The following is a 14,646-nucleotide window of genomic DNA, read 5'->3' as shown; positions in this document are numbered from 1 at the left end:
CTTGTAAATGCACCGTTAAATGCTTGAAAAGAATGGGAATATCTTTAACCACTGATCTGCTGTCTGTCTGAAGATATCTACATGTCAACATGAAAGTGATGCACAGAAAGAGAGTGATATTAAAGATCAAACACTCTTTATTGAACTGAACACAACTGAAAGCAAAACATATGGGTCATGTCTGTTGGAGCTGATAATCCATCATCATCGTTATCTGCAGTCACATATCCAGAGCATGTGGGCGCTATTATGTATATCTGAGTAATATAATCATAAGAAAAGGAAAGTCACTGGGTTGCCTTCGTGGATGTGATGTGTGGACGGAGAAAGTCTTCATGAGGACGAAGGCAGGCTGAGTTCACTAGCTTTCCTCATGTCTGATAAAGTGATCTGCAGCTAGCACTCAACCAATCAGGTAACAGGGTGTCATGGCAGAAATTAGACAAAACAGACGTACAGAAAGCAAATTCATGACAAAAGTACAAAGTTGGCAGCAATGTTGTTCTGTAAATGCTACGCTAAGGTAAACACACGCAACGATGGCAGGAAAAACAAGTGGTTTGAAAGTCTTGTGTGATGGACAACAGTGGCACAGAGTGAAGCTCAATTCATCGTTGACTAAGCACCAGCCTCATGAATGTTCAACCTTGACATGCTCTATCAAACATGCATGTTTGCGAGTGTGTGTGTGTGTGTCACAGAGGGTGGGTGTAAGCCTCTTGTGTATTTGTATAGCGTGCAGCTCTGTCAATGTACCTGCTGCATAAAAACCCACACATCTATGCTTCAAATGTAAGAATGAAGAAACTTTTACTGGACTTTTATCGCCTACGCATTCTGAATTTGTGGTTAGTTAAACACATCGCTCAAATCAGGAGACATAAAGATACCTAATTGAATCGGATTAATGAGAGTTCATGCAGCAGCAGAAAGTTATTGTATTAAGTGTAATAGTAGTAATCTGGGGAAAGGTGCAATGGCTCAACACCTCGAAGGCACAAAGGATTAAAAAGCCAAATATTATCTTTTCCTTCCCAGATTAGGATCCCAGTTCGAACAAATATTAGGTATGTTTTTGGGGTATTTGATGCTGCTTTGACCACTCACTGCATGAAATTAAGAGCATCAATAGAACTCGAGTTGTTTGATCTCATCTGTGTGAACCAATCTCCTTTTATCCAATAAAACAAATCGTCTGACCTACACATAAACATAAATGCACGCACTGCAAACCCACAGCCCAACGTCAGTCTCAGATGTAAAAATACCGGTTTGTAAAATGACGTAAGACTCAAGTGTTTGGCAAAGAAACGAGAGGATGGCTCATGTCTGGATGAGCAAAGGCTCAAAAGAAGCTGCCGTGCTGAACACACCATGATTTCCCACCATGCTCTGAGAAACCCCTCCTCAGAAAGCGATGTCCCGTACAATCGAATGTCATAAGATTTAAACATAAAACTCTATATTTAATACATATATAATGTAATGGACGGACACATGATATCGTAATATAGATCTGACATTTCTCTAGTGTTTATGTATTGGACTCTGAATAAATCTTTTGAGAAAAACAAAAAAATAACACAAATATTGTATTTACAAAGTGAGTTTTGGCATCCATATTCAACTCTATAATAGCACAATATAAGTGGAAATGTCATTTGCATGTGAGTGTTGACAGACTGGTGCAACCACAGCCTGATAAATTAACATAAAAAGAGTTTGGCATGTTGATTTGATCCTTTTTCGATATAAGATTTTGTTAAAAAATAAAATCAAAATGCAACAGAGACTGGCAATAAATCTGTGCTATCACACGACCCAGTAAGTATCATTATTTGTCATATACAGTATTCAAAGGACTCCTGAAAACTCCCAAGCACGATACAAAGAAGGACAATCCGGTTAGTATATACATGTTCAGTCTGTCACAGCCGTGCTCCGCTGCGTAACCGTCCCCCTTCTCTTCTAATACTCTGAATATATAAAAAACGAAACAAACAAACAAACAAAACGATTTCTGTACACGTCTTTCCTTCTCTCTGGGAGATTATTGTCCTGTTGAATGGCCTCCATCCCTCCCGTGATTGGCCATTACATTAAACCTCCTCCGTCTCTGAGGCCTCACTTCCTCTCTCAAAGTCCTCTCTGATTGGCCGTTAGATGAACCACTCCTTCTTTGATTCCTCGATGGTCTCGGGGTTGTCGGTGCCGACGATGGCCGTGTCCGCCGACTCTGTGGCCGACTCCCCGGTGCTCTTGGCCTCGTTGGTGTGGTACGTGCCTTTGTGGCGGAACATGTAGCGGATCAGGAACACCAGAGTGCATAAGATGGTGAAGATCACCACCGCTATGATACCTGAGGAGGACAACATGTGCACAACAAAAACATCTGTTATTGTGTGTTTTTATCAGAGATGGCAAAAGTACACACATCCTTTACTCAAGTAGAAGTACAGATACTCGTGTTTAAAAATACTCTGGTGAAAGTAGAAGTACTGACTAAACTTCTTTATTCAAGTAAAAGTAAAGAGGCTTTGAAATGTACTTCAGTAAAAAGTACCCATAACTAGCAGCTGTTTTGAAGAGTACCTGACCTCCCTTTATATTAATAGAACAATAATGTCATTGTTAGCTAATGAATGTTTCCATGCTGAACAACGGCAACATGACAACGTTTTCATTGGTCCCTCTTCTTTAGAGAAGACCAGGAAATGATGGATACACGGATCGTGTTCAAATCAATAGGCACGCAATGACTCTAAATAATAATGATCACGCCACCAAACACACATTCAAACTAAAGGAACCAGCCTGTTTGGGAAATGTAAGAAGTAGAAAGTACAGGTATTTGTGTTCAACATGTAAGAAGTAGAAAGTACAGGTATTTGTGTTCAACATGTAAGAAGTAGAAAGTACAGGTATTTGTGTTCAAAATGTAAGAAGTAGAAAGTACAGGTATTTGTGTTCAAAATGTAAGAAGTAGAAAGTACAGGTATTTGTGTTCAACATGTAAGAAGTAGAAAGTACAGGTATTTGTGTTCAACATGTAAGAAGTAGAAAGTACAGGTATTTGTGTTCAAAATGTAAGAAGTAGAAAGTACAGGTATTTGTGTTCAACATGTAAGAAGTAGAAAGTACAGGTATTTGTGTTCAAAATGTAAGAAGTAGAAAGTACAGGTATTTGTGTTCAAAATGTAAGAAGTAGAAAGTACAGGTATTTGTGTTCAACATGTAAGAAGTAGAAAGTACAGGTATTTGTGTTCAACATGTAAGAAGTAGAAAGTACAGGTATTTGGGTTCAACATGTAAGAAGTAGAAAGTACAGGTATTTGTGTTCAACATGTAAGAAGTAGAAAGTACAGGTATTTGTGTTCAAAATGTAAGAAGTCAAAGTAAAAAGTCGTGGAGTAAAGTACTGATACCAGAAAAATGTTCTTAAGTAGAGTAACAAAGTATTTGTACTCCACTACTTCCCTCCTCTGGTTTTTATTCCCTGCTACCGCTTTGTTTCTATCAACCCTCAGATCTGAAAAACACTGCTGAATAACTGATTTACCAGAAAATATCAAACTTCTTCAAGCTTCTCAATATGCAGCCTGGTGTCCTTAAAAGTATTTTGTAATAAAATATAAACTGTCAATAACGTTTTAAAGGGGATTTGTATTTTCTTCTGGATTACATTTCTTTTTGAGGTATCATAAATATGTTTCTTATCCGCAGCAGTCTGCTTAGAAAACAGGTTTTGTGAATGGAAACACAGACCGTTAGTCTGGAGGTCGTTTGCCGGTGATTGCGTCTCGAGGGGAAAATCTATTTAATTTCTTACAATAACTTTAATGCCTAAATAAAACCAAGTCATTTCATAGCATCTTTTATTGGTTTTGCCTCAATGCTAATGCAGTTTATTTGTATGGGAATGTCATTCTGTAGGTTGAAATATGAGGATCTCTTTCATTCATTTTTTATATACAATAGTACACTGAATATTGTTGGGTTTAAGGCTCTTGGTCAGACCAAAACATGTTTTTAATAATAGCACTTTAGGCTCTGGTAACCCCAATCACAGATCTGACAAAGCTTTTAAAAGTGACTTTCTTTACCTCCGATGATGGCCGAGTCTCGGTTGACTCCATCAGGAATCACTCTCTCCTCGTTGAAGGGGAACTCTGCATCTGAGGACAGCAAGAAAGAGGAACAATTCAAACCATATATTCACACAATTACATTCATGCTACAAGCAACAAGACAACAAAAGTGGCCTTTGCTCTGAGTTGTGCTAAATTTAAACTACACAAGTTTCCCTTTTCAAAGCAAAAAGCCACGTGCTCAGTTTATTGGCTTCAGCTTCACTCATTACATGAATCACCATCAACAGAATGGGTACAGAGCATCCTTAGGGGATGACTGGTGGTGTTGATTGAATGTCTTTTTGTTATGTATTTCCTTACAGATCCATGACGGGTTAAGAGGTTAATAACAGCTGCTGCTTCAGCCTGCCCGCTACAACTAACACATCTAATTGCTGTGATTCTCCCAGAACGGATATAAGCGGAGAGAGAGATGACAGGTGGAGATGGTGGGTGGTAAATGAGAACGAAGATATCATTGACATCTAAAATGACAGTTTCTTAAATTTGTCTGTAAATTCTATTTAGGATCACGCCAAAAACTATCTTGGATAGAGCTGCAGACATGATGAATTAAGCCTTATTGCACACGACAACCTGCAATGTTGAGTGTTTAGATCTCCAGGGAGGTGAAGAGCATGAGTAAGATGGAGAAGAGGAGGCTGAGAAGAGAGAAAGCGGGGAAAACGGAAAGCAACAGAGGGGAGAGAAAGTCATGTATCTGTCTGAGTGTTTGGATATAATGTCAAGAATTGATTGTGTTTGACAGAAAGTTAGGAGGATGGGAACTGTAAAAAGACTTTTAAGAAAATCGCTGAGAAGACAGAAAAGGATCATGGTGCATTGACGGAGAGCTGGATGAATTATAGATCAGATCTATACAAAAATGTAAAGCAAAATAATTACCATCCTCTCTGAGCTGACTGTGCATTTGGACCTGATCAATAAACCTGGATGGATCTCAGATGGCTCAGCGCTCCCTAAGGCACAGTTGGCTTCAAGTCTAAATAATTGGGCTGCATCCTGAATAATGACTCTGAGAAACACTAAACGCTGCTGTGTGACGCAGACGCAGCAGATCTGAGGTCTGTGATGTTACTGAAGGAAGTTATTACTCATTACTGCATTACTTCTCATGGACTGACAGCAGCATATTAAAGGGATGGTTTGGATGATTTTAGATGAGGTTGTATGAGGTCCTAATGTGAAAAAAAATCAATATCAATTGAAGTTATCGCTATATATAGAATATTTTCCCCACTTCACCTAGCTGTCAGACATCCCTTATCCACAGGACATGTTATATCTCTTATCTGCTCTTGCCCAAGCCACCAGACTATTGGAATAAAAGGCAGTGGTAGCTTAGCAATGTCAGTGTTTTGCAAGTTAAACATAGCAAAGATAACAGCTTAAGCTCTCTGTCGGAAATTGCTGTCCGACAGTAAGGTAAAGTAGTTAAAACATTTTAAATATGTTGTACACTAACACTGATATTGTTGCCTGCAGCCATCTACTGTAGGATATACACTGAGTATGGATAAATGCCTCATACAACCCCTCTATGTGGAGCAGTCCTCACCTGTGTTGTCCAGATGCCAGGGGTCAGTGGCGGCAGACATTGGTGGGATGGTGAGAGGAGATGACCCACAGTTGGACTCCAGCAGTTTCCCCTGGTAGGAGACGTGTGAGGCGGCTGCAGGCGGCCTGTCTGTCTGACCGGCTGTGGGCTGTGAGACGGTTCTCAGAGCAGACTTCAGCGGCGCGACGCCGTTAAACTGAACCCTCGAGAGACACCCGACGAAACCCGGGGTGTTGTACCGCTCGAAGACTGGGTCTATGTGTCCAGTTTCTGTTAAACACAGAGGTGGAGAGAAGAGCATGTTGTTATTGGTTTTATTGAGACTGTCAAAACTGTCGAATGGGATGTTAACTTATGTGGAGCCATGCCCATAAAGTTGATTGATATTGGGAAACAGCAATCCCACTGAGCACAGCAGCTATTAAAGAGAAAGCATCAGCACTGACAGTAAAATGAACACACACACAAAACACTTTCTCTGATCAAAATCGCTCGGACTCTAGTGGGCACAAATGCTGCTGATGCAAGGAGAGTGAACCAATACTAGAATACGCATCCACACAAATGAAGTGGGAAGAGAGCGAAGATTTTTGAGGAGGAGGGAACATCATACCATAGACCTCTGACGTAGAACCACTGTAAACAGATGAATAAAGTATTTACACCACTCTCTCTGTGTGTCAGAGAGAAAACACTCGACAATAACTGCGATTTTGACAACTACCATGACTGGAGGATAACACACTGACACACACAGCAACGTCTGAGCTGCAGCTGGCCCACAGAGCTTGGTCCAGACTGTGCTATTTCCCTGATCAGTCTGTGGATTATAGAGACTGGTAGAAGGGTTACAAACTGTTTATTTTGTGTTTAAAAGATGTTTTACTGAACGTCATGTAGAGCTGAGAAGTTGCTCTGTCAAAGCTGATTTGGCATTCATCAAAAATGCTTTTGTATATCTCAATTAAAACAAAAGGTGATTCACGTTGCCTGTTCAGACACACAGACATGCATATAAGACAAGTTGCAGTCAGCAAACAAAATCATAATTAAAAAAGTTTGTAAAGACTTAAATGTTGCATAAAACCTCTCCCTCCAGCTACAGCACAAACCTGCAGGGATTTCAAAACTGTCTTCAACATTTGACAGAGTTGCAAAATGTATAATCCCTTATATTATCCCTGTGTGTGTGTGTGTGTGTGTGTGTGTGTGTGTGTGTGTGCGTGTGTGTGTGTGTGTGCGTGTGCATGTGCGTGTGTGTGTGTGTAGCGAGGCGAGGTTTTAATGTTTGAATGCTCTGCTGCTATATGACAGGGCCACACCCAGGAGGAACTGCTGTTTGGACCATCCTGCAGCCAAATACACACAATATGATGACTAACTAGAGTCCTGCTGTGTGTGTGTGTGTGTGTGTATGTGTGTGTGTGTGTGTGTGTGTGTGTGTGTGTGTGTGTGTGTGTGTGTGTGTGTGTGTGTGTTTGTTTATGTTCTGGATCATGTTATGTCAGATGGTGGGGATCTGAGTATCTGGACATGGCTTATAATGTAATTTGATCTCTTCATTACATTTCGATGGGTCCAATACAAGTCTGTGTGTCTGTGCTCTATTGATCGCCCTGCCAGGAATAGAGCTCAGACATTTGCATTGTGTGTATACTGTATGTGTGTGTGTGTGTGTACTGTATATTGTATCTGAGTGCGTGTGTACTATATACTGTATCTGAGTGTGTGTCTGCTGTATACTGTATCTGAGTGTGTGTATACTGTATACTGTATCTGAGTGTGTGCGTACTGTATACTGTATCTGAGTGTGTGTATACTGTATACTGTATCTGAGTGTGTGTATACTGTATACTGTATCTGTGTGTGTGTGTACTGTATATTGTATCTGAGTGCGTGTGTACTATATACTGTATCTGAGTGTGTGTCTGCTGTATATTGTATCTGAGTGCGTGTGTACTATATACTGTATCTGTGTGTGTGTGTACTGTATATTGTATCTGAGTGCGTGTGTACTATATACTGTATCTGAGTGTGTGTCTGCTGTATACTGTATCTGAGTGTGTGTGTATACTGTATACTGTATCTGAGTGTGTGTGTACTGTATACTGTATCTGAGTGTGTGTGTACTGTATACTGTATATGTGTGTGTGCTGTATACTGTATATGTGTGTGTGTACTGTATACTGTATCTGAGTGTGTGTATACTGTATACTGTATCTGAGTGTGTGTGTACTGTATACTGTATGTGTGTGTGCTGTATACTGTATATGTGTGTGTGTGTGTACTGTATACTGTATCTGAGTGTGTGTGTGCTGTATACTGTATATGTGTGTGTGTGCTGTATACTGTATATGTGTGTGTGTGTGTACTGTATACTGTATCTGAGTGTGTGTCTGCTGTATACTGTATCTGAGTGTGTGTGTACTGGAAAGCATCATTTGATACGGGCTCTGCAGTTTAATTTTCATATAGTTCATCGATGAGGCGGCTCAGCATCACCACATGAGGAGCCACTGGTCAGGAACAGAGACACACACATTGAAAACAGTGTGTTAGAGTGTAGGAATTAGCATATGTGTGGGGGAGTGCAGAATAGGTGCAGATACAGGAGAGGAGCCTCACAGTGAGCAGAATACTGATGAATACTAAATATGAGTGAACATGTGTTGATGCTGCAGAGGTCTGCGTGTGAATGCTAATCGTCTCTGTCGGAGCTGCTGCTTAGCATACAGGTGAGTACACATATTGTTCCCTTGTTTCCGATGTTTTGCAGCCAGTGATTTCACAAGGGAGAGATCCATAGAATAACATATTGTTACCCATTAACATCACACATTACATCTGAACTGAATTGTCCCTGATAAGAGGCCTCAATGGGTTTAATGCCAATATATACACTTAGCACTAATGGAGGAACAAGAGGTGGACACGATTACACATCGTTTCTACTGGGAGCCATTATAGAAAAACACTTTGTGAGTGAGTTTTTTTCATAGGTGAAGTGAGGGGATTAGCAGGAAGTGGGTCAAAACAAGGATAAAGCACATTTAAATGTAACAATTCACTTTCACATTCCCAGGTTGCTAAAGAGCTGCATAACTTCTTTGTGCAAGTGGCATTGTTCGAAATACCTGTATCCACCCACACTTTAACGTTTAGGTAAGATTGGATTATGTCGACTGTAGCAGCTAGTGATTCTCACTATGCATTCATAATAACCTACATATTTTACCGACAATGTAAAAATACCTGCACACATTCCCACATGACCCTTGACCCCATGCAGAAAATGTTGCTTAACATTTAGGGATGGACTGCATGTGTGAAAGGAAATAAGTAAAACATAATCCTTAACAAGTAATATAATCTTTTCAGAGCCAGTGACCACACACTGATTGTAATGCTTGTTTTGTCTTTGCTTGCCTTGGTGGCTTCCAAAGAGGCTGATCAATAAAACACTTGCAAACACACACTCAATCCAACAGCTCACACACACTAATCATGATCAATCTCATGCACTTTGCTGCAGAATGCACTGCCACTAATGAAATGAAGCATACCACTATGTCAAAACACACACACACACACACACACACACACACACACACACACACACACACACACACACACACACACACACACACACACACACACACACACACACACACACACACACACACACACACCGTCACAACAGCACTGAGGTCAGCATGTTAATCGGAGGATTGTGTCACCACGGTGACCAGTGACCAATGACATGAATAATTCAAAAGGTGATGCAGCACATAAAGCAGTGAGGACAATGGGTCGGGGTGTGTGTTGGTTTTGGGGTGGAGAATGGAATAAAGGGGGAGAAGAAAAAGGAAGAGAAGATGGAAAGAACTGCAGGACCATTAGAGGGAGGGTGTGGCTGTCTCCCCCAAAAGGGCATGTGTGAGAGGAAAGGTGAGAGAAGAGGAGGGGGGGGGAGGACGGGAATAGAGTCTCTAGTGTGTGTCTGACTGAAGTGGTGGAAAAAAAAGAGGAGTGTGAAAGAAATGGGGTGACAAGAAGGGTGCTCGTATGAAGGGCAGGGTAGAGGAGATCAAACGCAGTTGCCATGGCAACAAATGGAAGCTGATGTAGGGGTGTGGGAGAGAGAAAAAGAGGGGGGGGTTAATGAAAGTATGATGCATTTGGGACATATCAAAAGAATATTGATGTGAGTCCACCCACCACACCCTTTGTACTACAAAAACTACACATGCACGCGAACACACACACACACACACAAATACACGCATGCGAACACACACACACACACACACACACACAAATACACGCATGTGAACACACACACACACACTGGTCAAACTGAGTCAAGGAAAGAGAAGTAGAAAACAACAACAACAAACCTTGAGAAATTTACTGATGAATTAAATAACTTAGAGAACAAAAAAAAGAGACATCTAATATCCAATGCAACGTTTTATGATAAAGCCAAAAACTGCAAATAAAAGCAACTTGTCCTCCTCTTTGAATGTTGGCCCTTGTGCCCTTGTGTGTATTTGGTTGCCGTTGCATTGATCTTATCTTAACTGTTGGTATACATGTTATAAAACAAAATAATTGATTGATTGACTGCAGTAAATAAAACATGTGATGATGAGATGAAGTGTGGAGAAACAGACACACACACACACACACACACACACACACACACACACACACACACACACACACAACCCACACACACACACACACACCCCCACACACACACACACAGGTGTATCCATCAGTTCCTCCTCCACCAGTCTGCCAGGTTGGACAGACACCAGTCCAGAAAACCCAGACACAACAGAGCAGTACAAATAATCAAAACATGACAATTGTTTTCCTTCTGACTGACACACACACACACACACACACACACACACACACACACACACACACACACACACACACACACACACACACACACACACACACACACACCACACTAGCGTTCTGAGTAATGTCCCTGCAATGGTTTAATCTATGGGAAATCATGTTTAGCAGAACATTTAATTCAGAGAGTCACAGAGACGGTGAATCACTCTCATGCATTATGCAAACACACACACACAAATACACACACACACAGGTACATAAACACACAGGTAAATACACACACATGCATCCAACTGTAGTTACCAATGTGGAGTGAGCTTCAGTGTCTAGTTTAGGGCAGAGCAGCTTCCTCTTCTTTCTGTCACGTCTTCCTCTGCTTGCTATGAGGTTCTCCTGACACGGTACCTCAGTTGAAAGTCTCTCTCTCTCTCTCTCTGTCTCTCTGTCTCTCTCTCTCTCTGTCTCTCTCTCTTTCTCTCTCTCCCCCTCTCTCTCACTGCAGTGCAGTCCCACCCCCACTCCGACAAAGCAGCTGGAGAAAACCTGGATACAGATCTTTCCCTGCGATGGATCAGGACTCAGCAGCAAAAAGTACAACTAGTGGTGATAGGCAGGGTGGATGGCATGATGTCATCTTTACACACACACGCACGCACGCACGCACGCACGCACGCACGCACGCACGCACGCACGCGCGCGCGCGCGCGCGCGCGCCGCACACACACACACACACACACACACACACACACACACACACACACACACACACACACACACACACACACACACACACACACACACACACACACACACACACACACACACACACACACACACACACACACACACACACACACACACACACACCTTACTGAACTGAGATCGGACATAGGGACAGACTCCTCTGCTCTCATTACACCTCGGGGTGCATCAGCACTTGAATCAGTCGTACCTAAAGGTCACACAAAAGACAGTGTCTGCCAGGAAGAGATGACTGATTGTAATTCATCATGGCAGCTCAGCAGTGAGGGAACATTTCTACCTAATAAAGAATCAATAGACTCGCTATCCGAGTGCTGAATCCTCAAACACAGAAACCATATAACATAAAACATCCTCATCAGCAGCCAAATGAAATGATTTATTAATGCGCTGATGATGCCTTCAAAGCTCCTTCATAAGTTTGCAAAGTCGTATCTGCTGAATGCTTATCAAGAAATGTGTGTAATAAATATGTTTGATGGAGTGCTTTACTGTTGCTCTTTTTATTTTATATATACGGTAAAAATGGCAAAAACTGAAAGAGCATTTATTATTTCTTCTGCTTCACCCATAAATACAATCTTAATCTACATCTGTATTCAAGTCATAAATACATATGAATGACCAGTATGCTTACTTAAATGCACCCAAATCACAATTGCAATTTTTAAACAATTCAATAAAAACATAATAAAAAATGGTTTATGAGGCGCGTTCACACCGCAGTACTTTTCCCACTTTAGTTCCGATATAGTTCCGAAATGTCGCGTTCACACCAAAAAGAGCCGGAACTAAAATGAGTTCATGAGAACCTTTTCAGCCCCTTTTCCGTCCCTGCTAGAGAGCAGGGACTTTCGTGGGAGAAAAAGGTTCCTATTTCTGATTGGCTGGGCGGATTGCAAACCACGCCCCGTAAAACTCCCAAAAAGTTTTGTGAAGCCGCCATTGTATTATCCTCGCATTAGCATTATTAGCATTAGCATTAGCCCAGCGCACAAACGCAGAGAGACTAACTTATGGCAACACAAAAGAAAACATGGGAGCGGTGGAGATGAGGAGGTGTCGGTGTTCTGGCGATTTACTCGGAAGGCTTCAGTAGAAGCTGCTGGGAGTCCCAGCAGCTTCTACTGAAGCCAGTCCCCAACTCCGGGGACTTCCGGCCGGGGACTCCGGGTGGCAGTATACGCCGTGAAGTTGTTTGCGGCCTGCCAGTAAACCCAAAGCAGAAGAAGAAGAAGTGACGTCAGCGGCTTCATTTGCCTAATCCTCCCTCAGGGACTTATTCCGGTGTGAACGCGATCTGTACTTAGTTCATCAGAACTAAAGAGTTCTCATGAACTAAGTTCTGATGAACCTTTGTGGGAAAAGTACTGCGGTGTGAACGCTCTTAAGGGGGTAAAAAGGTTCTCATGAACTAATTTTAGTTCCGGCTCTTTTTGGTGTGAACGCGACATTTCGGAACTATATCGGAACTAAAGTGGGAAAAGTACTGCGGTGTGAACGCGCCTATGGATAATACTTAAAACCCAATTATTTTATTTATTTATTCTTTAATATATATTTTTTTTAATAATTATTGATATTATAAAACATTTATATTGAGTTGAGTTAGATTCTTATGTCACAAAGTGGTCCTTTTTCATAATTGCAGGATGAAAGACGGTATTGCACAGAGGGATTTAGTCCTCAGTGGACAGATGTAGATCATGTAGAGTGACAAAGCCAAACCTGATAAAAGACTTGTGACTGCAAATAAAAGCCATAATGCCTGGATGTCTCTCAGAACAAATCCATTAGACCTGCAGGAGGCATGAGTTAAAGCCTGAGTGAGGTGATTGTCAGCCCCACAGGGAGGACGTGTTATAAGTGTGTGGGCAGAGTTAGCAGAGTGAGAGAGGCTAGAGGAAGTGAAGAAACATCAGTATTTCAGTCAGCGTCTGATGTCCTTTACAAGCTGCCTCAGGGCTACACTCATCGGTCTCTAGCACTTCCACCCTGTCGCTATTCCTTGATCCATGTCTGCCTTTGGCTCTGAATGTAGTCCCTTAGATAGACACACTCACGTAAAGTCCACACACACACACACACACACACACACACACAACACACACACACACACAACACACACACACACACACACACACACACACACACACACACACACACACACACACACACACACACACACACACACACACACACACAAACATTTTTATGGGGCTAATATAAACACTTAAACGTAGTTTTAATAAACACTAATGATAATGCTAATAAGCTTATTTTTGCCCTCAAAAGGATCAGTGAGGGCAATAAAGTGTTTCCCGAAGTTGTTATATGAGGAGAGATTTAATGGAATATATATTTCTGTGTATTTCTCCATTCTTCGTTGTTTACCTCTCTTTATTTCTACCATGTTTATTCCAGCCAGCTCATACAACATCAGCAGACTGTGAGGTGATAGAGGAGACATCGCTGTGTGTGTGTGTGTGTGTGTGTGTGTGTGTGTGTGTGTGTGTGTCTAGATATCTAACCTTTTACTCTGACATGTGTTATCTCCTTTAAGGAAAGGCCTTGGTGCCATATGTGTTGTTGTCACCAGTGTGTGACCGGTCAACTTGACTGGCACGAAGGGTAATTGTTGTGGGAACGCTGAGGCACTTCTTTATCGGTGTTTGTGGGCTCTAGGATGTGAAATCCTTGAGGCCATGAGCGTCGGACGCAGGTGATTCAGTGTTTAGTCTACTCCTTCAGAGATGTTGATTTCTCTCTGTGAACCAGTTAAAAGGTCTAGCATAGAGAGAGGTTCTTCAGAATTGACGTGGCAACTCTACCGTGTGGTCAGAACCTCTGACTCTTTGATTTGTGATGTGAATCCTCCGGCCGAATACTCTGAATAAACCCATCAGTGTTTGACATCAAAGCTCCAACTCTCACCGTGTCTCCTTCCTGAGTCGGTGACTCCATGCATTACTACACAGAAGTTTCCTCCACAGAGGAGAGATTTAATAGAATATATATTTCTGTGTATTTCTCCATTCTTCGTTGTTTACCTCTCTTTATTTCTACCATGTTTATTCCAGCCAGCTCACACAACATCAGCAGACTGTGAGGTGATAGAGGAGACATCGCTGTGTGTGTGTGTGTGTGTGTGTGTGTGTGTGTGTGTGTGTGTGTGTGTGTTGCAGTAAACACAGAGGCTCTGTTCGCTGGCTGTCTGACAGCCTCTGTTGTCTCTGTGGTCCAAACACGGAAGTGGAACAGATCTATCAAATCAAACGCCTGCTTTTGTTCTGTTTCTTCCTC

The 14,646-nt window shown here is 41.8% G+C and overlaps 1 protein-coding gene across 1 annotated transcript in view; it reads right to left on the bottom strand.

The window, feature by feature from the left end:
* Nucleotides 1–119: 119 nt before the first annotated feature.
* Nucleotides 120–14,646, bottom strand: part of cntnap2a (contactin associated protein 2a) — a 305,998-nt gene continuing 291,471 nt past the window's right edge. The window contains 3 exon segments of the mRNA XM_034132634.1: nt 120–2,359; nt 4,104–4,175; nt 5,710–5,979. Coding sequence (XP_033988525.1) covers nt 2,160–2,359; nt 4,104–4,175; nt 5,710–5,979 — 542 coding nt within the window. The 3' untranslated portion in view covers nt 120–2,159.

Source organism: Trematomus bernacchii, unplaced genomic scaffold (assembly GCF_902827165.1).
Source record: "Trematomus bernacchii unplaced genomic scaffold, fTreBer1.1, whole genome shotgun sequence".
NCBI classification, from domain to species: domain Eukaryota; kingdom Metazoa; phylum Chordata; class Actinopteri; order Perciformes; family Nototheniidae; genus Trematomus; species Trematomus bernacchii.
This window is presented reverse-complemented; position numbering and strand designations above follow the sequence as displayed.